Source organism: Momordica charantia, assembly GCF_013281855.1.
Source record: "Momordica charantia cultivar OHB3-1 chromosome 6 unlocalized genomic scaffold, Mcharantia_2.0 BLBB01000006.1, whole genome shotgun sequence".
Lineage (NCBI taxonomy): Eukaryota > Viridiplantae > Streptophyta > Magnoliopsida > Cucurbitales > Cucurbitaceae > Momordica > Momordica charantia.
The window spans coordinates 27,069,371-27,095,619 of NW_028275164.1; the positions used below are offsets into that span (position 1 = coordinate 27,069,371).

Here is a 26,249-nt window from a genome sequence, read left to right on the forward strand (position 1 = left end):
TTCTCTACTCTTTGTCTTGATATATCACACTAAAGAACCAATATAAAACTTCGAGAAGCTCTATAAGACATAACAAATGGTGTAGTCTTCTAAGTGATGTATTGTTAAATATAAAACTCTCACCATTTCGTAAGAAAACAAAATTAAAGCAAAAAACTGTCATAAATAGCCCTTTTACTTCAAGCTCATTTACCAGGTGCTAAAATAAGTATTTTCCTTGTCATTTCATAAAACTAAAATCAATTCTAACTGGAGTAATTTACTTACCAAACCAGCATAGTCATCAAAAACTGCTATAGAGAGCGTTCTCACTTCAGCATCAATTACGGTGTTATCTGAACCACTTGTGACAAATGAATCAGCCAGCTTAAGAGCAAATCTCCTTGGAGGCCTTTTAAACCCACTCCGCACAATGAACGTCCCCAACTCATTACCAACCATCCATATGCTGAAAGGCTCTGTTATTAGCCTGGCATCTGAAGAATCCCAGGCACTTTCCTCCAAGAACTGATCCCCTGTTACCATATCGATCCGCATGCATCCTAGTGCACTGAAGTCTTGTTGCTTAGGCGTCCCTTTGCATGCAATACAACCCAAGGAAACAAACCCTGGAGGAGCTTGAGGCAACCAGAACGATATATTCTCCATTCCTCTTTGCTTCTTGATTTGTCCCACAAGTTGGAAACCCAGAGGGGCTTTAAACAACTCCTCGTCTCTAGTGTTATGAAGAACGATAGATGTGTTTGGAGGCTCAAATCTAAGTTCAGATAACAACCAAGAGTTAACCATGGACTTAAACTTTAACAAACTGACCAGAAATAGAAAATGAGAAACTTGTACCCTTTAACAACAATATCACCAAAATATATCTTCTCCGGAGGAACAACTGGACGCCATATTGATAGTTTCTTCTTGGAATTTGATCCACGATTCCACCATATCAGTTGGAAGTTAGCAACAGCCTCAAAATGCTGACCAGAAGTTACAATAGGTGGCCTCTCCAAATGCGAAGTCTCAGTTTGACTTGATGAAGCATGACTATCTGAACGCTTGGGCTTTTCATGATACACTTCTGGAAACCCAAATATCGTACGACGCAATTCATATGCAGTACCTCTCACGTGAAAATTTATTGGATCTGCTGGCAAGAAAGAGCCAGCAGCATTGTCCACTCGCCATAAAGCAAAACTTGAATGACATCTGCAACTTATAATAGACAATATTGTATCAAAATTAATTATACCAAAGTAAATGCTTAATGTTCAATCAAGATTAGATATCAATAATTCAATGAATTGTTTAAATGTGTTTTTGGATTGCAAGTGCAGTTGATATGTTAAAGAACCATGTCTAGAATACAGCTCCGTGTTAACCAATATAACAATCAATATATAAGTGTGAACAAAAATGAAATATCCACAACATTTACAAGCTATACGAAATGAACATGCGGGAGATTCATTAGTTTGATATTCGACATACGGTACACTGGTGCTGATACTTATGCAGTCCCTCAAGGAACAAGTAGAAACTAAGGAAGTGGCAATACAGAAAACAGCAGACAATGGCGGTTCCACTATTCCATTGGAGACAACACAGCCGAGCGCAACATATCCTTTGGGTGCTTCAGGAAACCAAATGGAATAAAAGCAGTCCTCTTGACCAAGACTATCACCACCAGGTGAAGAATCAAAATTGTTCACGTGATAATTAGAAATGTCTCCAGATCCTATAGGTGGCCAGATTAGTCTGAAAGATATAGGTCGCTTTACTCTTGCATAACTTGTATTTACTGCCAAAACTCCTTTGGTTGGTGGCTTTTCACTGTCATATCAAGATTACTCATATCAATAAGAACACCGGACTGAATAGATAATATCAAGAAAACACTATGCAAAAGAGATTACTAACGATGGTGTCACATAGTCACCCAAAACTGCAAAACCTGGTGGAGCATCAGGCCTCCAGAAAGAATACACTTGGTCACTGTTTGGACCTGCAAAATCGTGAGTGGTAGCAGGATTCAAATTTTGATATCTTGACATCTACCAGCATCGAGTTAAAGAAAGAGTGTAGTGACATACTTTTAATTGTCCCAACTTTGTCAAATTGGGAGCATACCACTGTCATTTTCTTAGATGTCATTCTTAGAAATGCCATGATGTCCTCTTCAACAGCTAAAAATAGTCTCAAGATACTGAATGAAAAGTTCATAAATATATCCGAAACAGATAAATGTATATTTGTCTTTCCAGAAGCATTTGAATAATTTACTGAAGTATTGAAGGGCTCCAGAATCCTCATTCCATTAGTCTCCATAGTCAAACCAAGTGCATTTGCACTAAATTCTATCGTATCACCCTTAAGAAGAACCCTAAGGACACAATAAGCATGTAAACATTATTAAAGTGGGAAATATTAAATAATCCATAGTAATGAAAAATACACATTTCTGAATGGAATTTGGAAAAGATATGCATAGTACATGAGTTCTCACTATATTTTCCTTTGAGTGGATGCATGTCGGTATACTTCTTAATTCTTTCAGCCAAACAAAATTTCCAATAGAATGAAAATAAGCAAATTTTACCGGCAATATACATCCAGTTGTGCATGCAAAAGTTGGTTCTGGAGTATTGTTGATTCCTCCACTTCCCTTGACGTATTATAGAAGATCAGCTCAGGGCCAATTGCCTACATGAAGCACTTACATTAAAAGAGGCCAAAAAGAAGCCATAGGCACGGAAGAAAACATATTAAAACAACTATTCAATGAAAAGCATAGGTGCTTTGTAACCGTGTGGAAATAATTCCTGCAAATGAAAAGTCTACAAGATAGAAAAGTTGGTCTTAACAATAATACACTGGGAAATATTTGAAAAGATCAGCAACATATAACATAGAACTTATTTTATGATCTTTGGAGAAATTCACAGAATATGCATTATCATTGATTATCTTTAGGATCAGGGAAATCCACTTCTTTGTGTTTCAGCTTCTTGTATGTGCCAACTGGAAATGTTGGATAAGACACCATGACCAAATCTCTCTACTTGATGCATCTTATTCTCCTTTGTTTGCCAGAGGGTTTAGGTTGCAACAATCAGTACTTATCCTACATATCCCTAACCTTTTGTTAGGTAAATTTATTTTAAGCAGGACCCCTTAGATATAGGTTAGACGAGACTAAACTCCGTTACCAAGGAGGATGGCTCAAACACCTATTGTATTCCAGATTTCAGTTTTAGATGATAGTGACTAGCAATATTAAGTTGGATCGAATGTAGTAACTGTATAGTGTTCTCTGGCCCATGTCATGAGATTATGTTCTCTAGGTTGTTATGAAATCCACTATTTTTTTTTTAATAGAAACAATTACATAAGCAGCACATGGTAAGAATTAATTATGAAAGGTTAATACTCAACCTGCAATTCAATAATATACTCGGTAGACTTGTTCCCGGTAATATCTTGAGATTGTACATCTTGAGAGCTCAGTTGGAGTATATTATCCCCCAACTCCAAGTAAACGCCGTCCACCTTAGATGCTGAATAACTGCTGTTGGTACCCATAAAAACACAAGAATCCAAATACCGTCCACCCTACAATGGTCAAAAGCGTTGGTGAAGTTACTTGGAAATATTTAATGCAAATAATGGTGATTGACAGAAAAAGGTTGGGCAAAGAACAATACTTTGATAATGATGTTTTTGAACTGCAATTTCTTCCCACTTCCAACATATATCATTGCCTCCTTGCTAGGTGCTGAGAGATCAACTCCATATCTATCTTTTAAGTGCAATACTCCACCATCGCCATCATAGATGAAATGGTCGAAATTTTCAGTATCTGCTACTAAAGGTTTTCCAGGAGATATATGCAGTTCAGATGATGGCTGCCTGTAAGGTGACTGATCCAAAATAACAGCATCGGTAACATGTAAATAACTCTTATCTTCTTCATCTGACAATATATTGCCAACAGTTGGAACGAAAAATTCAACAACAGCCAGGAGAAAATCAAGTGCGACAAGCAGTTGAGGTTTTTGAACTGATAATGAAACAAATGTTTTGAACTGACTGAATTTTGCATCAAGAATAAGCATTGTAGGAACTGCTTCAGAATTTTTGTCTTCTATAGTATTTGCGTCACTTGGCAGCTGATTGTGTTCATTAGTCTGTATGTGAAACTGAGCTGGGCCAATGCTGTTAGCAATACCAATTGCCCGCCTGAATTCCAGTTCAGTTCCTTCACGTTCATCAAGAACAGTGAAACCCTTGAGTGTTGCTGAAAGAAATCCTTCACCATTTGTGTTGGAGTTGTACAATAGCCATGCATTGTTAGCCTGCATAATATAAGTTAAAGACAAGGCACACAGAGAAAATTACCATCCAAGAAATGAAATATAGAATCTGCGTTTGTGTCATTGAAGGACAAACTGAAAATTCAATGACTTAAACAAGATACAAGTGACAAAGGAAATACAACACCATCGCAGTATCAAGAATTCAAGATCAAGATGCCAATTATTGGGCTCCAGTTGGTGACAACTTATGATTAGATAGTGTCTTTTTTTTTTGGTGAAAGAAAAAAATTCATTAGATAGTTACTTTAATGTTATTGAAGAAATTAAATTATAAAAAAACAACACCAAACAGAAAAGAGCAAGACAAGATAATAGTCTTTCATTACAAGGATTATGAATATTGAAAAGTAGCTGTTTAAGGGAAAATTCAGCAGGTAATACAACACCTGCACAGTGGCTAAAGATGCATCTCCAGATACTCCTGCACGTAAGCACAGCTCCACCAGGTCAATAATAACAGAGAGTTTCATGGACACAAATGATGGTACACTTGTTTCAGATTCAATCTCATCTAAATCTTGTTGAGTAGCATGTTCTATTATATCCGTTGAAGAGGCAGAAATATTTTTTATTGGAGGCACCACATTTGCTGTCTCAGAGATATTAGACATTGCACATTCAGTAATAAGCTGATACTCTTTGTTTGAAAGAACTGCTTTCAACACTTCCATCTGGTATAATGACAAAAAATAAAAGCACAATTTAATTACATCTTGACTTTCAATTGCACAATAGTTTCATGGCAGGTGGAATAGTTGGTATGACTACCTGAATTGCAACTTCAAAACTTGGTATTTGGTGCAACAAGTCTCGAAGTGACCTGCGAATGACTACTGAAACCCCCTTTACATCTTCAATTATGCTTTCCCCTAATTCCGTGCCCATGGCAACATTTAAATTGATGTCATCAACCTAAATATCATATAGCAGTCAGGAAATTACATTGAAAAACCTAATTTCCAGAAACAAATTCTATGCCATATGTAAAGACTGTAATTCATTATAGAAGAAGCTTTTAGCCATGCCAAAATTAGTTCTAAAGCCATTTAACACTGAAATATCACGCTAACCAATATTTTTTTCTCAACCAAATACGTTTAACATTTAAGACATCCCAATGATGGATCTCACCAGAACAGTCAAGATTTCCAAATGCACTGCACTCATGTCTGTTTTACTGCCACAAGTCCACTGAAAAGTGTTTCGGATGGTAATATGGACAATGTCAAGCTTCAAATAACTGTCAAAGGAAAACTAAAACATGTAAATAATTATTACAAAGGGAAAGATAGTGTCACTAATAAATATGTTTGTCATGTGAAAACATACAAAAGATAACAACATCTTTTAAAAACTCACTCAAGACTGTCTGTCCTTCGTGGCATCAGTATTATAGGCTTTGAAAGAGAAAGATCCAACTTCAAAGCAGGTAAGCCTTCTATCTCAGTGGTCGTAAACCACTTCTCTGAATTTGTTACTTGATCTTTTAACTTGACAACACCCTCTGCATTTTCAGGGACGAGACCCACAAAGTAACTAACAACCTACAAATTAATTTAGAAAACATGAAACATAGTATCACGTAAAACATGACAGGATAACAATCAGTATAAAGATTACCTCCTGGATAAATCGATTCAAATAAACAATTCGTACTTCTGAAAGCTTCCCCAAAAGACAATATTCATAACCATTATAATCTCCATCATCGACATTGAATGAAGAGAAAGATAGCTGCAATATATAGCAAACTTCAAAAGGATAAACACCAAATTAAAGCATAAAATTAAATGGTGCAATATAAGTATTTCTATAGTTGAGTTACTTTAACCACGTAACAAATCTCCTTCACTTTATTTGTGTAGGTCATTTACATTTCCTCTCTAAATTGGGAGGTATCAAATAAGTGACATAAGTAACATAGATGATGTATTCTAATTAAAGTGGTTCCCACAGAACATAGTGGATTGTTAATTCAAGTCTGTTTGGGATCTTATTAGATTTAATGTTTCTCTGTGGGGCTCTGTTTCTAAGCTTTTTTTAATTATCAGATAGGTTCTATTCTTTTAGATTGGGAGCCCTTTCTTTAGGCCAGGCTCCTTTGTATGCCCGTGTATTTGTTTTCACTAGTCTCAATGAAAAGTTCAAGTTTCTTATATAAAAAAAAAAAAAAAAGATAACACCCTATCAAAAAAATCCTTTTTTTTTTAGTTCGGCACGGATTCAAACCTCTGAGCCGATAATATGTACCTTAAACAATTGAGCAGGTTGACTCAAAAAATCCGTTTGATTATGAAGAAATTACATTTTAGATATCATTTTCCCCGAGTTAGCTTGATTGATGTTTCAATTATGGGATGTGGATTAATCTCATTCTTTGACATGTTATATGAAAAGAAATAAAGAACCTACGATGCGTGAACACTTTAGTTTTGGTGACATGTTCGTGTCTAACATGTGTTGACACTCCAACACATGATTAATACGCGTAGGACACTTGTTAGTACAATAATCATACTAGACATGAGTTGTTCTCTTAACGGGATTGTTCAACTAATAGTTACCCTTGCTGCTTCTCCTTAAGGAAGGGGGATGACCTTGGATTTTTAAAGGTCACTCCTTTGTGTTTATTTTGAAGAATCCTGGTATTTTGTTTCAACACTTTAGACCAATGGATTACCAATCCTCCTCCCCCAAAAATCTCAACAAGGATTCACCCAACCCCTCTCAGAAATTCAAAGCCCTGTTTCCTGAAAATGAAGATGATTTTGACGATGATTCTGATGTTCAAGATTTTAAAGTCTTTGAAGTTGGTTTCTTACAAGTGGGAGACTTGTTCTGAAAGTTTGAGGCTCGAAAATTGTAAGTTTTATTCGTAGCTTCTTTCTTGTTCAATTGGGTTGTATTGTATTTCACTGGGTTCTTACTTTCCCTCGTCTTTATTTTGTTTTATTTTCTCTCCCCATTGAAGTTTTAACAACTTTTTTTCTTTTTATTAATCAAGGAGACGTTCGTACTAAAAGAGGATGTTTTTGTGAATGTGAAGTTGAATGTCCCTTTTTCAACTCGTTTTGGGAGTTGGAGACTAAAAGTTCTAAATTGTTATTTAGATTGCTTTATTGTTCTGCAACTCATACACTTTATTAAGTAATATAGTTCCTTTTATATTCCAAACATAAATATAAAATAACAGAAGCTCCAAAGTATTATACACTGCCACTCGTGGTTTTCATCTATTCTTTTCAATATCCATTAATTTACTTCATATTGAGAATACATGTTAGGAGGTTTGAAGTTTTTATTCATCTTCTTTACAAACTATTTGACAGTATCCATGTCTGTCCTGCTTGCATGTAATCTCAAAGCTATGCGATCATTAATTTTTTTATTTTATTTTATTTTTTTATATAACTGGTAGTCCCTATACCTAGAGCACCCACGCCTGCCCGAAAGCCCGAGACATTAAAAGTTTTTTATATCAAAGCACTTGAAGGTTAGAACTTGCCATGTGATCATAATCATTCACACATAAATATGAAGACATGCAAGTTTGCTACTGTCGATTCTCTCTCTTCTAAAAAAAACGCAATAGCATAGAAAAGGTAATTATTACTCGGTACATAATATACATGTACATAATATACATGTGCATGACAGAGAGAAGAAAAAACCTCAACAAAGGAACTGCCACCAGGATTTCTCATATCACATGCCCAGTAATACATGTGGCCATTTGGAAGACTATCATCACTGATTCTCAGATTTCCAAGAGCAGCCTCTATACTGAAAGAGGACGGAAACACCTGAAAGAGAGAGATAAAATTCAAGAACATTTCAACATTAACAATCAGTACGTCTTATGGAGTAAGGATGAGACTTCCACGCAGAACCTTGATATCAGCAAGCAAGTTGTCTTGAGACAGACAAGATAGAACAGTCTCGTCTTCCTTCACTAGAAAAATTTGTGCACGAGACATCTTCAACGCTAAATTGAATATAGTTCTAGATTTCCCTTTTCCTAGCAAACCTTTCACAATGCCATCCTTCGTGGTGTTTGAAATCTGTTCATCTTCTCCTATCGGGTTATTATGCCCTACGATGCCTGACGATGAATCATCACTGAATGATTCACAACTTTCTTCCTCAAGGTTAACGGCATTGGCAAACTCAACAAGGGCTAAAACTGTAGGTCTACGACAGAAAAATGACAATGTAGCCAGGGTAACAGTAACCTAGGACAGTTATTCAAAATTTTAGTATCATAATACTATTAGGTACTGGCCATTAAGCAATAGAGATGAGGCACACCTGTTTGTCAACGTTAGAGTATCGAGAAGAATTTTGGTCATAAAGAACTATCTGAGCTTTTACAAAATTATCTAATGTAACTGATTGTTCACTATCCACATTATGAGTTTCAGAGCCACCAGGAGGAAGCAGACCAGCAACACGTGAGAAGCTGGGGGATGCAAAATCTCTCAGTTGGAGCGAACTTTGAGATTTTACATACTCAAGACTCTCTCCTGGTGATTGTATTTGATAATCAGCATAGTCAACCAAGGTTTCAGCTGCCTCAAAGAAATTGTCATCCCCTTCGCTTAGAGTTGAATCATTGGTATCAAGACCTTGATTCTTTGAAAAGTTAGCATATGAAGGTGCCTCTTCTCCATGAACAAATGATCTCGCCAGATAACAAGATTGAGAATTGGTCTTCGAACAAATTAAGTCTTCAATCTCCAATGACTTGAGGATAGTGCCGATAAACATGTCATTTGACCTAATTGACAACTCAACCTATTTGCAAAAAGGTAACCTTCAGAAGTGAATTTGAAAAATATATAATAGAATACAAGTAAAAGAACTGTCAATTAACATTCTATACATGACCACCGATTGCCCGGAATTCCATTAAACACCTTTCTTCTGCAAGAAGGACCCTCTCAAAGTTCTGGCCATGCTGATAAAGCAATAGAAATTAATCATTTTTCAAGCGAATAGTGAGGGAGGTTATAAAAACAAGAATGTTTCAAAAATACCTGATTACTAGAACTGAAACGGACGCTAAGTTCATCAAGAGAACCAGTCATAAATACCCTCTCCATAGATGAATCCATATCTTCACTATCATCTGGTTCCATTTCTGAGTCCTCGGAGTTAGATGAAGTTTCAGATAGACCCGAAATAGGAGCAGAGGCCTGCGTATTTAAATATCCAGGTACGTGATTGAAAAACTTCATTATAAATTCAGGAAAAAGGAACGTGACAGCAATAGAATAGTATTAAAGGAATAAACCAAATCCCATAGCATTTTAGCAAATAATATAGCCTATGCCCTGTAGAAACACAAAAACAGATCCTTCAACATGTTTGGGACCCAAATAAAAAGAGAAAAATGAACAATCACACTGATGTTCTAAATTGATCCTTCCATGAGAAGTTTGTATCACCAAGATTTATAATATTCATTTGTTTATCATCAATTTTGTATCATTTCAATTTGGAGTTGATTTCTTCATCTATTGAATTTAATCTCTCACATTTCATATTTCCCAATTGTTTATCAAACATTGAAAATTTTATTACTTCTTTCTCATTATTTTTTATCACTTTAATTTTCTCAACAGCTAAGTTACAATAGTTAACATTTTTCAAATGAACATGACAAACTCTCGAAGAACAAAATCATCTGTCTATCGTGTATGAACTCCTGCCAATAACCCTCCCATCAATGCGTTTGGTTGCAGAAGCTATTCAATTACAGCTTCACTATCTCTTCCTTCAGCAAGAGATATGCCATCGTTGATTTCAAAGTCTCACCTTTTGCCCTTATACCAATTCCTGATGTAACAGAACTAATTTGATTCTGAATTTTATACCAGTATGACTAGAATACTGCACTTTATTTATTTGTATTGGTGCTGAGGTTTTCTTTATCTCTTTTGAGGGCTTTGTTGGGTTGGTTTTCTTAAATCAAGGGGGGTTTTTACGTTCTTTCTGTACTTTTTTCATTTTACCAATGAAAAGTATTGTTTACAAGATTGCAGAGTACAGTTACTATGATAGTATGATCCTTTACTAACAGAAAGATAACTACATCACTAATAGAAAAAAGATTAGCATAGGAAACTAATAATCACGTTACAGATCAGCAAGTTTAACGTCCAGGCCCTAGGGCAGGTGCGGGTGCCCCAGGGTATAGGAGAGCAAAGCACCACCTCCCCGTTATAAAGAAAAATAATAAAAAATAAAAAAGAGAGAACAGCAAGTTTAACCATCTAATTAGTATGGTGGACATAAAATATTTAAAAATTTTATCTATGTGAATATACATTGCAGCTTCTAAAAATTAAATATATTTATATATACAGTCCTGTCGGCATATCAATATAAAATTCACACCACCAGGATTATTAAATCACAGTAAATTGGATTGTCTTGCCTTGCCTCATTATAGGTTTTCTTATTAAATCACAAACGATAATTTTAATTAGAAAAATGACTTTTTTAACAGAAATAAATTTTCATTGGTGAAATGAAAAATCATAGTGTGTGAATTATAAGCATCTAACAGTACATACAATGATAAAGAGAATAATGTGAATGGAGCCCTGTTGGTATAAAATAAAAGGAAAAAAACTAATCCAGATAGCACAAATTATAAGTGTCTAATCTGCGTCTCATCTAAACCCAAATGAAGGATGAACACAAATCATGACACACTGCAACAAATAATCACATACAGATGCACGATATATGGCCCCTTGCAAGCGGTTCTGCCAAGTTTTCCTTGAATCATCAGAATCACATCTTAATATGAGGGCACCAGCATCCTCCACAACCTAACCCCAAATACAGTTACAAAGTTGAGTGATAAAGATGATCAACAGAGCACAATCAAGTGTGCAAATAGCATAAGACAGAGGTAACCTTGTTATTTGATCGTGCAGCATCATAAACAGCCAAGACATGTTGCACCTCCCCAACCAACTCTGCCGGCAGTTGAACTATTTGTTTTCCTCTTAAGCTTACCCAGATCAATAAACATCATTCTTAAATCAGAAAATACAACTTCATCAAACAATTACAAAATTACGGCTAATGCTAAATTGTTCTTTCATAACCAACCGAATTACATAATGAACAAAAACCAAAAGATTCCAAAACCATAAATGTTAAAAACCCGACGACACCAAAGAGAAGAAGTATCAAGGCAAAACCTCCAACCCCTGCTAAAAAAGCCCAATTACTTCATTTTTTTGAACAAGAAACAAAATCTAATTCAATGAAAGAAAAAAAAAAGTTAAAAGATACAAACCCAAAAAAGAGTGAAAAAAAAAAAGAGAAAAAGCTGAACTGGGAATATGAAGACATCTCAACTCAAACCAATTTCAGTGTTTATCCATTTTAGCCATTTTCATCCAACCCTCAAATTTCATGACTTCTTCAAGGAAATCCCAATCTACACAATCAAAAGTTTTTTCAATATCAACCTTTAAAATCCATCCAGGTTACTTGATTTCATACCCCCATTGCTCAAATATGCCTTCATCATTACCCTTTGGAAGAAAAGTTTACATAACTTTCTCGATTTGATTATTAAAACCAAGGAACAATCCCGAATTTGCACATTTGATTTTTTACTCCCTTTGAAGGCTTCTAGATGTGCTTTACTTTTAGGCAGTAGTTTGTGCAATTTTTGCAGCTTAAGGCAATATTTAGATTTTTGTCTGTTTTTGGGTTGTTTAGTCTTGAACAATTTTCTTTCTTCTCATCTATCAATGTAAATTCTGTTTATTGTTTAGAAAAACCATCAATGTCAACAATCTAGGTTAGTATAGATATCTTTAGACCCACAGGTAATTCAAAGATATTCCAGTAATCAGACCATTAAGCATTTCTTTCATTTCTGAACAAATAGCATGGTGTCATCTGAACCGGATTAGCCTTAGTCCGTAACCTCCTTGTCCTAGAGAGTAAAAAGTTTTGAACTCATTTAATTTCCCTTTCATAGTCCAGCTCATTAAGTTAGTGTGTACTAATCTGTTGTATATGGTTTTCCATAATGAATGGAGTCCCCTAAGCTAGGATAACAGAAGTTTCAATTGTTTTTGAGGTGGTCTCAATCATATTGGATGGACGTTCAGTTGACAGTCTGGGATGGTGTTCCAAAGGAGCTAAGGATCCAATGAAAAGGAAACAGCTGTTTTTATTACACAGTAATCCGAGAATCTTTTATATAGGCAATCTACTCCAACCCACGGTGGAAGATAACATATTTACCATGAAGAATTAAATATTGAAATATAAAATCAAAGCTACCTAATCAGCTAGTATTTTTCTTTTTATACGAAATAATACTTTTCAACAATAAAGTGAAAAGGTCCAAACTCATATTTTGTTTTCTGTCAAAGTGACCCTTTCTTTTCATTTTGGTGGCTGATGTGTTTAGTAGATTGATGACTCGAGCAGCTAGCACAAATCTCATCAAAGGTTTCGACCTAGGAAACAACACTTTGGAAGTCCACCATCTGCAATTTGCAGATGACACTGTTCTCTTCTCCCCCTTCGATGATCCCTCCCTCTCAAACATGTTCAACACTATCAGGCTCTTTGAAGAAGCTACAGAGGAATCAATGTCAAACACCAAAAATCAAAGATTATGGGGTAAATCTGGATGAGAACGAGTTGGATTCGATATCATGAAAGTTTGATTGCAAAAAGGGTTCTTGGCCCAGCTCATATCTCGGGCTTCCTCTACAAGGCAGATATAGATCGCTTTCCTTTTGCGATCCGGTGGTCGAGAAAGTGAACAAATGGTTACATTCATGGAGAAACAAACCAAAACACCAGACAGAAAACCACCAAACTAACCAGAACTAAATACAACTCCAGCTAAACAAAACCTAACAAAAGAAAAGCAAACCAAAACCTCAAAAAAAAGATGAGAAATATAGCTAAGAGCAACGTGTCATCTCGGAAAAAGAAGTCTCCTTTTTTGTTAGGGAAGTTAGGAGGTTATTCCTAGATTTTGTTTCCTCTTGTAACCTATAAATAGTGTCTCTATTCCTCATCTTTGATCAATCAATTTGAGAATTTATTTCTTCTCTCTTTTCTCGTGTATGTCTCTCTGGTGTCTCTATCCTTAGTTTTTATGGTATCAGAGCTAGGTTTAGATTGACACCAGAATGGTTAAAACAGCCATGATGACTGACGTGCGCAAGGATGAGAGTTCCGACGAATCGAATACGACCTCAATTTCTCTCCCTAAAAGCACATCCACGACACCTCACATCTCTATCTCTAAAAACACTTCGCTCCAAATTACCTCTCCAAAACTCAACGGAAAAAAATTTTCTGCAATGGTCTCGATCGGCCCTCCTAGTTATTCGTGGCCGCAGTCGACTCGGGTACATCAATGGCATGATAGCAGAACCAGATCAAGCTGACCCTTCGTTTTCCGTGTGGGATGCACAAAACTCAATGGTCATGGCATGGCTCATTAACTCGATGGAGGAAGACATTAAAGAATCTTTCATCTTCTACTCAACAGCAAAGGATCTTTGGAATGCGCTCACTATGGCTTTTTCTGATTTTGATAACTCGGCTCAATTGTTTGAATTACGCAATAAGGCACGTTCCTTACGACAAGGTGAATCCGATGTCACCCAATACTACAGCTCATTACGTAGGTTGTGGGCTGAACTTGATTTATGTCTCAATCTCGAATGGGAGAACTCGAAGGATGCTGAACGCTTCCGCAAACACGTCGAGAAGGAACGAATTTATGATTTTCTTGCAGGTCGTCGTCTGGAATTAGATGATGTGCGTGGCCGCTTACTTGCCACAAAGCCAATCCCAGCCATTGATGAAATCTTCGCAGAAGTTCGCTGGGAGTCAAGCCGTAAACGTGTGATGATGGGTGATACACACGCAAAACCTCTGTCCCTCTCACTGGAATCATCAGCTCTGGCGGCACGAGGTCCACCACCACCTTCATCCCGATCTACTCGTCGGAACAACCTATGGTGTGATCATTGTAAGCGCACAAACCATACAAAAGATCGGTGTTGGGAATTCCATGGTCGTCCTCAACGGAAGAATTTATCAGGGGATTATCGGCCACCTCCACCTACAAATACTCCATCTTCTCGAACCAGCTCCTCCGGCTATCAAGTGGGCCCTAGTGTGTCAAACTCCCAAGATTTGGCCACCTCTCTCCCTCCATTTTCGAAGGCACAACTTGAACAGCTCTATCGCCTCTTAACATCGCCGGTTGAGTCTACTCCTTCATCAAGTTTTGTGGCACAACGAGGTATTTTTAGTGCAGCTTTAACAAGTCAGCAGCATTCCGATCAGTGGATCTTAGATTCGGGTGCAACTGATCATATGACCGCTTTTCATGATATGTTTACCATGTACTCACCCAACCCGATTCAGACACATGTCAAGCTTGCAGATGGGTCATCGGCCATTATTAAGGGCTTTAGTTCTGTTATTCTTAGCCCAAACATTACATTGCACTCAGTGCTCCATGTGCCTAATTATGTTGCAATCTAATTTCTGTTCAGAAGTTGACTCATGATTTAAAGTGTCAAGCTCTGTTCACTGACTCTAAGTGTTTGTTTCAGTACTTGATAACGGGAACGACGATTGGCAATGCTGATGGCTTGGAAGGGCTCTACTACTTCAGAGGACCAAGTCTAAGAAATAAACAAGTTCTCCAGGTTGGTAGTGAGTCGAATTCTAGGGAACAACAAATTCTACTTTTACATCGCCGTTTAGAGCACCCGAGTTTTCAGTATCTTAAACATTTGTACCCTTCACTTTTTCATAAAGATGACCTTTTTACTTGCGAAGTGTGTCAACTTGCAAAACACTCTCGTACATCTTATCTTTCTGTTGAGTATATACCATCCAGTCCATTCACAATGATTCATAGTGATTTATGGGGGCCGTCTCGCATCAAAACTATGTCCGGTAAACGTTGGTTCCTTACCTTCACTGATGATCACACTAGGGTTTGTCGAGTCTATTTACTTGAAGAAAAATCAGAAACTGCATCAATCTTTCAATAGTTTCATTCTCTCATTCATAATCAATTTAATACGAGAATCAAAATTCTTCGCACAGATAAGGGGACAGAATATTTTAATCAAATATTGGGAACTTTCCTGTCTCAAAATGGAATCATTCACCAAAGTTCCTGTGTCATTAACCCCCAACAAAATGGTATAGCTGAAAGGAAAAATAGGCATCTTTTAGAAACTGCTCGTGCTCTCATGTTCACCAATTCTGTTCCTAACTGTTTTTGGGGTGATGCTGTCCTGCTTGTTATCTCATTAATCGGATGCCCTCTCGTGTTCTGAAATTTAACACTCCACTAGAAATCTTACTCACTATCTATCCGCAAATCCGATCTGTCCTCACAATTCCCCTCAAAATATTTGGATGTACTGCATTCACTCATGTTTATGATCATGAACGTCACAAATTGGAGCCAAAAGCCAGAAAGTGTGTCTTCCTTGGTTACTCTCCTACTCAAAAAGGCTATAAATGCTATTGTCCATTCACCAATAAATTTTACACTACCATGGATGTCACATTTTTTGAGTCTCAATCTTTTTTCTCCCTAAATTCCGCTCAGGGGGAGACTGAGCCTATTACGAGTAGTCTTGATGGAAATTTTTGGGAGATTGACGATCTAAATACCAAAATTGAGTCCCCTCAGTCAAAAATACCTGAGATTGATGGTCTAAATACCGAGTCACCTCAGCCAAAAATACCTATCCCGATCATCCCAATTGCTCAGATAGAAGAGTCAGTTCCTATTATTTCCTGTAATAATGCAGATGATCAAGTCAACCCAAATCGAAGTGACAAGAAACCTGAGACTCTTGTTTATTCTCGGCGACAAACGGTTCAAAGAGGAGTGCAGCCACCACAGCCTCAACAGCAAAGTCATGAATCCATCTCGTCCTTAGGTACTGAACAATCTACCCTTGTGCCTCAAGACAATACTAATGATCTTGATCTTCCTATTGCACTTAGGAAGGGTGTGAGATCGTGTACTCAACATCCAATTGCTCGATGTATTGGTTATAGTCATTTATCTTCAGCAGTTCAGACCTTGGCTCTCAATCTGGAAGCCAATGAGGTACCAAAATCCATTCAAGAGGCTATGAGCAATCCACAGTGGAAAAATGCGGTAGATGATGAAATGAAGGCTTTGAAGCTTAATGATACGTGGACAGTAGTTGATTGTCCTCAAGATAAACCAACGGTAGGATGCCGATGGATCTTTACTGTCAAATATAAGGCTGATGGGTCCATTGAAAGGTATAAAGCAAGATTGGTGGCCAAAGGATACTCTCAGACTTTTGGGGTAGACTATCAGGAGACGTTTGCACCCGTTGCAAAATTAAACACAATCCGTGTCCTCTTGTCTCTTGCTGCAAATCTGGATTGGAAACTACAACAACTGGATGTCAAGAATGCATTCCTCAATGGAGATTTGGAAGAAGAGGTGTACATGGACCTTCCTCCTGGATTTGACATTGATAAGTATGATGGAAAGGTGTGTAAGCTGAAGAAATCTCTCTATGGTTTAAAACAATCCCCACGTGCATGGTTCGGGCGATTTTCAAAGGCTGTTTTTAAACAAGGGTATACCCAAGTGACCATACAATGTTCTATAGGCACTCTTAACGTAAGATCACCATCCTCATTGTAGATGATATTATCGTCACAGGTGACCATCATGAAGAAATAGAGAGACTAAAACAGGCACTTGGAAAGGAGTTCGAAATAAAGGACCTGGGAACACTTCGGTATTTTCTAGGGATGGAAGTTGCAAGGAGCAGAACTGGTATATCTGTTTGTCAAAGAAAATATGTATTAGACCTCTTGAAGGAAACCGGAATGCTTGGATGTAAACCATCTGATACTCCAATAAGTCCCAATCATAAGTTGGGAGAGAGCCTAGATGGGGTACCCGTTGATAAAGGGAGATATCAGCGTCTTGTTGGAAGATTAATCTATTTATCCCACACTAGGCCGGATATTGCATTTGCAGTGAGTGTTGTAAGTCAATACATGCATGCTCCTACTGAAGAACACATGGAAGCCGTCTATCATATTCTTAGATATCTTGAAGGAACTCCAGGGCTTGGATTATTTTTCGGAAAGGATGATGACAGAAAGATTAAGGTGTTTACAGATGCTGATTGGGCAGGTTCTATTCAAGATAGGAGATCTACAACAGGATATTGTACCTTCGTATGGGGTAATCTTGTTACATGGAGGAGTAAGAAACAATCAGTTGTTGCAAGTAGTGCTGAGGCTGAATTCAGGGCATTATCTCATGGTATTTGTGAGATAATGTGGCTGAAACTCCTTCTCCAAGAACTCAAGATCAGGTTTGATAATTCAATGGAAGTCTATTGTGACAACAAGGCTGCAATTGCTATTGCACACAATCCAGTGCATCATGATCGTACTAAACATGTTGAGGTTGACAGGCATTTTATCAAGGAGAAGATTGAAGAGAAAATTATAAATCTGATGTATGTTCCATCATCAGATCAAGTTGCAGATATCCTGACAAAAGGACTCTTGAGACCCGTATTTGAAAGGTAGTTGATCAAGCTGAAACTGTTCAATCTGTATAGTCCAGCTTGAGGGGGAGTGTTGAATTAGTTAGAAGTTAAGATTACGTGGACTTAGTTAGAAGTTGTTTTAAAGTTGTTTAGATTTTGTGTTTAAATTTAGCAAATAAATCTCCTTTTTTGTTAGGGAAGTTAGGAGGTTATTCCTAGATTTTGTTTCCTCTTGTAACCTATAAATAGTGCCTCTATTCCTCATCTTTGAGAATTTATTTCTTCTCTCTTTTCTCGTGTATGTCTCTCTGGTGTCTCTATCCTTAGTTTTTATATTACCATCAATGAAATTGTTTCTTTCACTAAAAAAAATATTTTGTTTTTAACAAGAAACAAACTCATATTCATAGTTGAAAAAAATGTGAAAAACAGCTCAATAAACCCGCCAAAAAAGATATATAGTGCGTCACAGAAACTAAAAGTTAAACAAACTCATTCTAGACTTAAAAAGGCAAGCCAACTTCGAAACTTCCAAATAGCATCATTGAAGCTTAAAAAACTGATGCAGAACTCAAGCTTTTCCAATTCAAACCAAATCTTCAAAACGGAAGGAAGCCCATTGTCATACCAGGCTGCCTAATCAGCCAGTATGCACTTGGTCTTAGACAAGCCATGATAATTAGCATGCATTTTTAGTAATGCTGCAATTTGCATTCAAGTTCTTTTTTACCACAGCATCAACGTGAATCCCCTACATGGACTGTATTCCTTGTAATGATTATATATACCAGATAACTCATGAAAAGTTACAGTTGCAACAGTTTGAATATCACATATCCTCTCGTTGCTGCCAATTGAATATTGAATATTTTCGACTGGTAACAATTGAGAAAATATCTACAGATACTCATTGAAAAATTAAACGTAATTCGAAAAATCGTTTACCATTTAACAGCTCTTAAAACTATCTCTTATCTATGCATGCAGCCAATAATGACCTATATTGCATAAGAGAGTATCTGAACCTGAGATATCGCTGATATGATTTGGATCCTGGGCTTTCAATTAAATAGAGATAGGGCCCTACTAGACAACAGTATTGTCGTTGCCAAACAGCTTCCCTGTTTCCAACACCCTATTACACAGGATGGGAAAGAATGAAAGAGATAGAAGATTGATAAATATATGAGCTAAAAATTTGAAGAAACACCCAGCTCAAGAGTTCGAAAGCACAACCTTCCTAATAAGAACAGATAGCCACCCCTCAAAGTCTGCTTGATTCCACGGTTGAAGGTAATCTGAATTTGTACTATCCTCCTGAAAGATCTTCAGAATTTTTAACAGTCGGTGATACCTTGCTGGAGAAAAGTGAAACCCCAAAGATGGCAATCGTACTGCAAGTCTTGTTGAAGGGTAAGAAGGATTCTCCGACCTAATCTGTATGTAATAAAACAGGTCAATTTTAAAGTTCAAATATGCTTTCAAAAAAGCACATAAGAAGTAATGTGATGTAATTACCAGCCCGTTAGTTTTATTAGTTTATTAGTTGAAGGATGAAGTTAGTTGGTTAGCTATTATTTTATTGGTTAGTTAGCTGTTATTAGTTAGTTCTTGTTAAATGTCAGCAGCCTTCTTCTATAAAAGGGGCAGTGTTCTCCTGATGTGGTTGGATTGGATCTTCATTAATACAACTTTCTCTAATCTTGTTTTACACCAAATTGGTATTAGAACACCAAGATTCTTCGGCTGCAAAAACTCACGGCAAGCAAGAAAGCCCCCACTCCTGCCATAGGAGACTCTTATCTTGCCAAAAAAGAGGCGAATCAACTCAATGCCCTCTCACCACGAACCACAACCTGACGAGAACCGCAACCTGACGCTTGCTGTCGGTTGGAGAAGTATTCAACAATATCCATAGGAATGTAGGTGGGATGCGACAAATGATAAGCATGATCACATAACAACTAAAAGCCTTAAGCTTACAACAAAATCAATGGTATGTTCAACAAAGAATATGGAAAGAACCAAGATTCATTCAACAAGAATTCAATCGAAATCCCATATTTCAGAAAATAATCGAGTTGGATTCAGATTCAAGCAAAGAAGGAATCAATTATGAAGGTCGGTCTTTAATCAAGAACCAATACCACACAAAATTTCGGCAACCAGAAGGTTCAAGCAAATCTTGGAGTTTGTATGAATTTCACCAAATTAGTTTCATACAAGAATGAGATATTTTGCCACCAAACTCAAAACAATGGCCCATAAAATTTTTCTTTCTTCTTGTACAAAACTCCCAACAACAACTGGAGAATTAAAAACCAGGCCATACCTTAACCAAGATGGAAAATTTTGCCAGCAAGAGAGTGAAGACACTTCAAATGATTGCATAAGACCAACAAAAGTTTCAGAGTATGCAAGAGGTGACTCAAATTTGCTTCAAGTTGATGTCTTCGTTGTTGATTTGAGAAATTACGGAATCCAAAACTCTTCTCAAATTAAGGCAATTGAACAAGAAGATAAGTTTTTTTCTCAAGTTTGAATTATTTTAATGAGGAAGATGAAGTTTCAAAAAAGAAATATCCATGAAAAAATCGAAACTTTCTTTGGAGTTGGAGCCCGCCATGTTCGCCCACTTCAAAGTCTTCACCTTTAGATAACAAAACAAGTGTTCGCCCTTTAGGTCGCCAAACTACAACGAGAGTTTCGCCCTTCTCATTTTTTGGAATGTCCCTTGGGTATTCTTTATCATCTCCCGATTTTTTTATATCGATATATCTCCCATTCTGACGAGTCGTAATAAGTCGTTGGTTGAAGGTTTGGGCCAATCGCAATTCATCACCATCTTGCCCGAAAGCAAGCACTAAATAAGGCAGCTACCTTATGTAATGTAAAAAAACAAAAACAAAAAACAAAAAAAAACAAAAAAACAAAAAACAAAAAAACAAAAAGAAACAAAAAACAAAAAACGAACAAGGTCTTACGACGCAACCGTTTCAAATGCATATCCCATTTTTGCACAACAGGGTTACGAAAATCCACAAGAAGCAACCAGCAGTATTGTTTGCGCCAACTACGATTTAGCTAATAAGCGCATATGACCCTCATAAAGGAAGTACCAATGAAGAGGCTCCCGGATCAAATGCCTTTCTGAACCCTCCAATAGGAGCTAGTTGATAGGTCACTTTCCACATTTGAAGCATTGAGATTTCATCTTGGATTTCAAACCTCAAGCCCGAGATCACAATCATTGATACAGTTTGAGTACCAAGCTATCAACTCGATATATTTACGAAAAAGCCTTCAATGTAGTGATGAAATGTTGATAAATAATCAATCCTATTTATTTTTGTTTTCGCCTGAGCACCTGAGGCTAGCACCTTAGCACCTTAGGAATCTTGTGACCAGCTTCCAAATACTGTGATAAGGATTTTACCGTGAAAAATCCAAAGTTGAGGTTCCAACTAATCCTGTCCAGCCGGTTGGATAATGTACCAGAGTGAAGCAAATCAAGTAGAGAGGGAAGCTCAATGATTTCCACTTCTTTGAGTTCCTTATAGCTTCAATATTCCAAGCTAAAGAAATGTTGTCGAACAATCTGAAACTGAGCTGACCGGGTTAGTGCAAACTAGAAAGAGATTGGGAAACCTTACTTTAAAAGGAGAGTTGCCCTTCCAAGTGTCATACCAAAAAGAGATGCAAGTACCAGCTCCAACAACAGAAGAAATATGCTGCTTTGCTAACAGCCAATGCTTTGAAATATTAACCCAAGGACACCAAAAACATCTGTTGGATGGAGGAAGCGATTGCCAATTGAAAGAATCTGTATTTTTGAACCACAAGAAGAAGCAAGTTTATATTTTGAAGATTGTTCACAGCCTTCCAACTCCATTGAGGACGAGTTTAGTTTTAAGAGGGAAGGAAACTAATGTAATTACCCGCCCGTTGGTTTTATTAGTTATTAGTTAAAGGCTGAAGTTAGTTGGTTAGCTGTTTAGTTCTTGTTAAATGTCAGTAGCCCTCTTCTATAGAAGGGGCAATGTTCTCCCTGATGTGGTTGGACCTTCATTAATACAATTCTCTCTCATTTGGTTTACACAATAATGTTTTTAACCAGAAACATCTTTTCATCTAGGAAGGTTACCTGTTGCAGCTTTAAGATAACCCCACACTTGTCAATAATAGGCAAGATATTAATGTATGTTCCATGGGAAGATTTATCAGTATCTTTGCCAAAAATTTGATTCCAGCTGTAATCACCGTCAACCAAAAATGCAGAGACATCACTTAAAACCACATCAAAATGTAAATACATATCCAACTCCTGCGGAGACACGTTGTCATGGTCATCCTGCAGACATTAAAACCATATATAAGACCAATAATCAAAAGGTGCATGTATGAAATTTGCCTACTGAAATAGTACGTGGCTTGGAAAATAGAGGAGGATTACTTTGCATGCTAAATAATCAATGAATTAAAGTCAATAGATGCTACCAATGTCATGAAGTACTACAAAATATTGCATTTATGAATACCATTGGAAACATATCAAACAGAGATTTTAAAGCTTATTTCTACTAAATTTTATCTGAGGAATGGAGTTCATTTTCATAGTTGCATTAAGTTCATTTGGAGTGATGATTTCAAGTTCTAAACATTTTGGCATGTTGGCCCTCCTTTAAATCCACATTCCATGTTTCTCACTCAATCATAATAATGCAATCTTGCACAAGGTTTTAAGATGAATGTAATCTGTCTTTATTAATAAGGAGCAGAAACCTATTTATAGAGGTTTCTGAAATAACAAACTAACAGTAACTTCAAGTTACTGTGCAGTAAAAGGAAAAATACAAATGATCATAACCTACAGCCACGTTTACAACTTTATAACTCAAACAAAGACGTCTATGACTACATCAATTTCCCCTACCCAAAAAAAACAACTCGTCCTCGAGTTATTGAGCCAAGGAAAAGTCATCTGGAGCATGATAGGAATAGATGTCTGCCACGTTAAAGATCGGACTGATGTTGTAATATGCAGGAAGTTGGATTTTGTATGCATTAGTTCCATATATTTCAAGCACCGTAAAAGGACCAAGTTTTCTTTTCTTAAATGAATCATGACAAGATCCCCAATTTGAAATTCTTTTAGCCGTCTCTTCTTGTCTGCCGTTTCTTTGTATTTCGCATTTGAAGCTTCTCTGTGGCTGTGGACTTCTTCATGGAGCGCCATAATTCGAGTTGCCATTTCTTCAGCTTCTAAACTGAAATCAATAGTAGAAGGGAGATTAGCCAGATCTATAGTTAATCGAGGTAGTTTAGTATATACAACCTCAAACGGAGACTTCCCTGTCGTACGATTCCTCATATGATTGTAAGCAAACTCCGCTTGAGCTAATGACAAATCTCATTGTTTTGGATGGTCACCACTAATACATCGTAGTAAGTTGTCCAAAGAACGGTTTGTTACTTCTGTTTGGCCATCCGTCCGAGGATGACTAGTACTAAACTTTATTGTGGTATCAAACTTCTTCCATAAGGTACGCCAGAAATGGCTAAGGAATTTTACATCACGATCCGAAACGATTGATTTAGGGATACCATGAAGGCGAACTACTTCGCAGAAGAATAAGGTAGCGATAAAAACCGCATCGGATGTCTTTTTACAGGCCAAAAAGTGAGCCATTTTGCTGAATCTATCAACAACAACCATAATTGAATCAAATCCTCTTTGAGTTCGAGGTAGACCAAGTATAAAATCCATAGATAAATCTTCCCAAATGTTGTTGGGGATTGGGAGAGGTGTATATAGTCCTGTATTTTGAGTCGTGCCTTTGTATGTTTGACACACAAAGCATCTTTAGTTGGCGACATCCTTTCTGAGTTGTGGCCAAAAGAAGCGTGCAATGACTATTTCGGTAGTTTTATCGCGGCCTAGGTGGCCTGCTAGACCACCAGCATGTACATCTTTTATAATAGCCTCTCTAAGGGAAGTGTGGGGAATGCATAGGACATTACCCTTAAATAAGTAGTCATCCACAATATGGAAGTCAGTAATAGTTGTATGGTGAGTACACTGATGCCATATGTCCTGAAAATCTGGATCATTGGCATAGGTATCGGGAAGATGTTCAAAAGCTATAATTTCACCCTTTAGAAGAGTTAGGAGGCTGCTTTTCCGACTCAGGGCATCAGCTGCCTTGTTAGTAACCCCTGATTTATGCTTTATTACGAAATCAAATCGTTTTAGGAATGAAAGCCATCGAGCGTGCATTCTACTTATTGTCTTTTGTGTATGTAGAAACTTTAAAGAAAAATGATCAATAAACAATACAAACTCTTTGCTCAAAAGGTAGTATTCCCATTGTTTCAAGGCTCTAACTAATGCATATAACTCTTGTTCATAAGTGCTCCATTTTTGCCTAGAAGGGCTTAATTTTTCGCTAAAAAATTCGATGGGGTGGTTTTGTTGGGATAGAACAGCACCAATTCTTAGGCCTGAAGCGTCTACTGCCACTTCAAAGGGTTGCTCAAAGTTTGGTAAAGCAAGGACAGGGCTGTGGCTTAACTTGTTTTTTATAAGTTGAAAACTGTCAGATTGGGCTCGACTCCATACAAACTGACCCTTTTTTAAACAACTAGTCAGAGGGGCTACAAGGGAACTAAAGTTCTTAATAAATTTTCGATAAAAGGATGCAAGACCAAGAAAACTTTGAATATCTCTGACTGTTTTAGGTTCATTCCAGTTCATAATAGCTGTAATTTTATTAGGATCCATTTTTACTTCATTATGTCCAATGATAAATCCTAAGAAGGAGATTTCAGTAGCTAGAAAAAGACACTTCTTAAGATTAATGACTTACTGATTAGAAGCTAAAACAGAAAAAACCTTATGCAGATGATCCATATGGTCAGACATGCATTTGCTATATATAAGGATGTCATCAAAGTATACAACCACAAACTTATTAATAAAAGGAAGTAAAACCTGGTTCATGAGCTGCATGAAAGTGCTTGGGGCATTGGAGAGACCAAAAGGCATGACAAGCCATTCGAACAAGCCCTCATTTGTTTTAAAAGCGGTCTTCCATTCGTCCCCTGGGCGGATGCGAATCTGATGGTAGCCACTTTTAAGGTCTACTTTAGAAAACAAGATAGCACCACCGAGTTGGTCAAGCAAATCACTTATTCGTGGGATGGGAAACCTGTATTTGACAGTGATTTTATTTATAGCCCGGCTATCGACACACATACGCCAAGTGCCATCCTTCTTTGGTGTTAATAGGGCGGGAACAGCACATGGGCTAAGGCTTGGTTGAATGTGGCCTTTGTCTAATAAATCTTGAACTTGGTCATGGAGGATTTTGTATTCGGATGGGTTCATCCGATAATGAGCTAGGTTAGGGAGAGTTGCACCGGGGAAGAAATCTATGTTGTATTGAATATCACGGAGGGGGGGTAGCCCCATGGGAGCATCCACAATGCTTTTGAAATCAAGTAATAGGTCTTGTACTTGTGGATGTATATGAGTAGGAGTATCCTCGGTCCCAAAAATCTTGATAACCAAGCCAAGAATAGGTAGCTCTCTATGTAAAAGAAGTTGTTTAGCCGATGAGAGGGTGAATAGTGCTCCCTTTTCTGTTTTCGTGTTGCTGTCTTTGGCACAACTAGACTTAGGGGGATTAAGAGGAAGTAACACAACCTTTTTTCCCATCTACAGAAATTCATAGGTGTTATCCCTTCCTTTATGTATAGCTTGAATGTCATCTTGCCACGGCCGTCCCAACAATATATGACAAACGTCCATATCGAGGACATCGCAAACTATTTGATCCTTATAGCTTGTCCCAATGGATAAAGGGATGGTACAAGTATGAGTGACTTGAGCCTCTCCCCCCTTTTTAATCCAAGTGACTTTGTAAGGGGCAGGGTGAGGAATCAAAGAGAGATTTAATGCATTCACAAGTTTGCTAGCCACGATGTTCTCAGTGCTACCACTGTCAATGATGATATTGCAAATTTTTCCATTGATGGTACACCTTGTTTTGAATAGAGCATGACGTTGATACGCGGGTTCGGTTTTTGGGGTCAATAAAATCCGTTGTAAAACACAGGTTAGGGGTTCTCCTTCATCGGGGGCAATATATTCAATTTCCTCTTCTTGATCTTCGCCATCACTGTAATCCAGTTGGTCTTCTTCATCCACAAAGGCAATTGCTTTTCGTTGAGGACATTCATTGGAAAGATGGCCCACTTGTCCACAACGAAAGCATTTACCTAATGT

At 37.3% G+C, this 26,249-nt stretch overlaps 1 protein-coding gene across 2 annotated transcripts in view; it reads right to left on the reverse strand.

Annotated features, from left to right (window-relative positions):
• LOC111024248 (pleckstrin homology (PH) domain-containing protein) overlaps positions 1-26,249 on the reverse strand; it is a 119,435-nt gene that overhangs the window by 45,609 nt on the left and 47,577 nt on the right. The window contains exons 17-39 of one of the 2 annotated variants that reach the window (XM_088125701.1): positions 22,107-22,313; positions 19,199-19,399; positions 18,988-19,097; positions 11,295-11,391; positions 11,108-11,206; positions 9,404-9,562; positions 9,250-9,324; positions 8,676-9,161; positions 8,258-8,599; positions 8,039-8,170; positions 5,988-6,101; positions 5,727-5,911; positions 5,499-5,607; positions 5,136-5,279; positions 4,754-5,038; positions 3,696-4,346; positions 3,427-3,603; positions 2,591-2,694; positions 2,085-2,374; positions 1,912-1,996; positions 1,483-1,824; positions 841-1,200; positions 268-757 (exon numbers count right to left, since the gene is read on the reverse strand). In XM_088125701.1, coding sequence (XP_087981827.1) covers positions 268-757; positions 841-1,200; positions 1,483-1,824; positions 1,912-1,996; positions 2,085-2,374; positions 2,591-2,694; positions 3,427-3,603; positions 3,696-4,346; positions 4,754-5,038; positions 5,136-5,279; positions 5,499-5,607; positions 5,727-5,911; positions 5,988-6,101; positions 8,039-8,170; positions 8,258-8,599; positions 8,676-9,161; positions 9,250-9,324; positions 9,404-9,562; positions 11,108-11,206; positions 11,295-11,391; positions 18,988-19,097; positions 19,199-19,399; positions 22,107-22,313 — 5,244 coding nt within the window. Of the gene's footprint in view, positions 1-267; positions 758-840; positions 1,207-1,482; positions 1,825-1,911; positions 1,997-2,084; positions 2,375-2,590; positions 2,695-3,426; positions 3,604-3,695; positions 4,347-4,753; positions 5,039-5,135; positions 5,280-5,498; positions 5,608-5,726; positions 5,912-5,987; positions 6,102-8,038; positions 8,171-8,257; positions 8,600-8,675; positions 9,162-9,249; positions 9,325-9,403; positions 9,563-11,107; positions 11,207-11,294; positions 11,392-18,987; positions 19,098-19,198; positions 19,400-22,106; positions 22,314-26,249 lie in introns of both variants that reach the window. The other variant, XM_022301904.2, reaches the window with a different exon arrangement.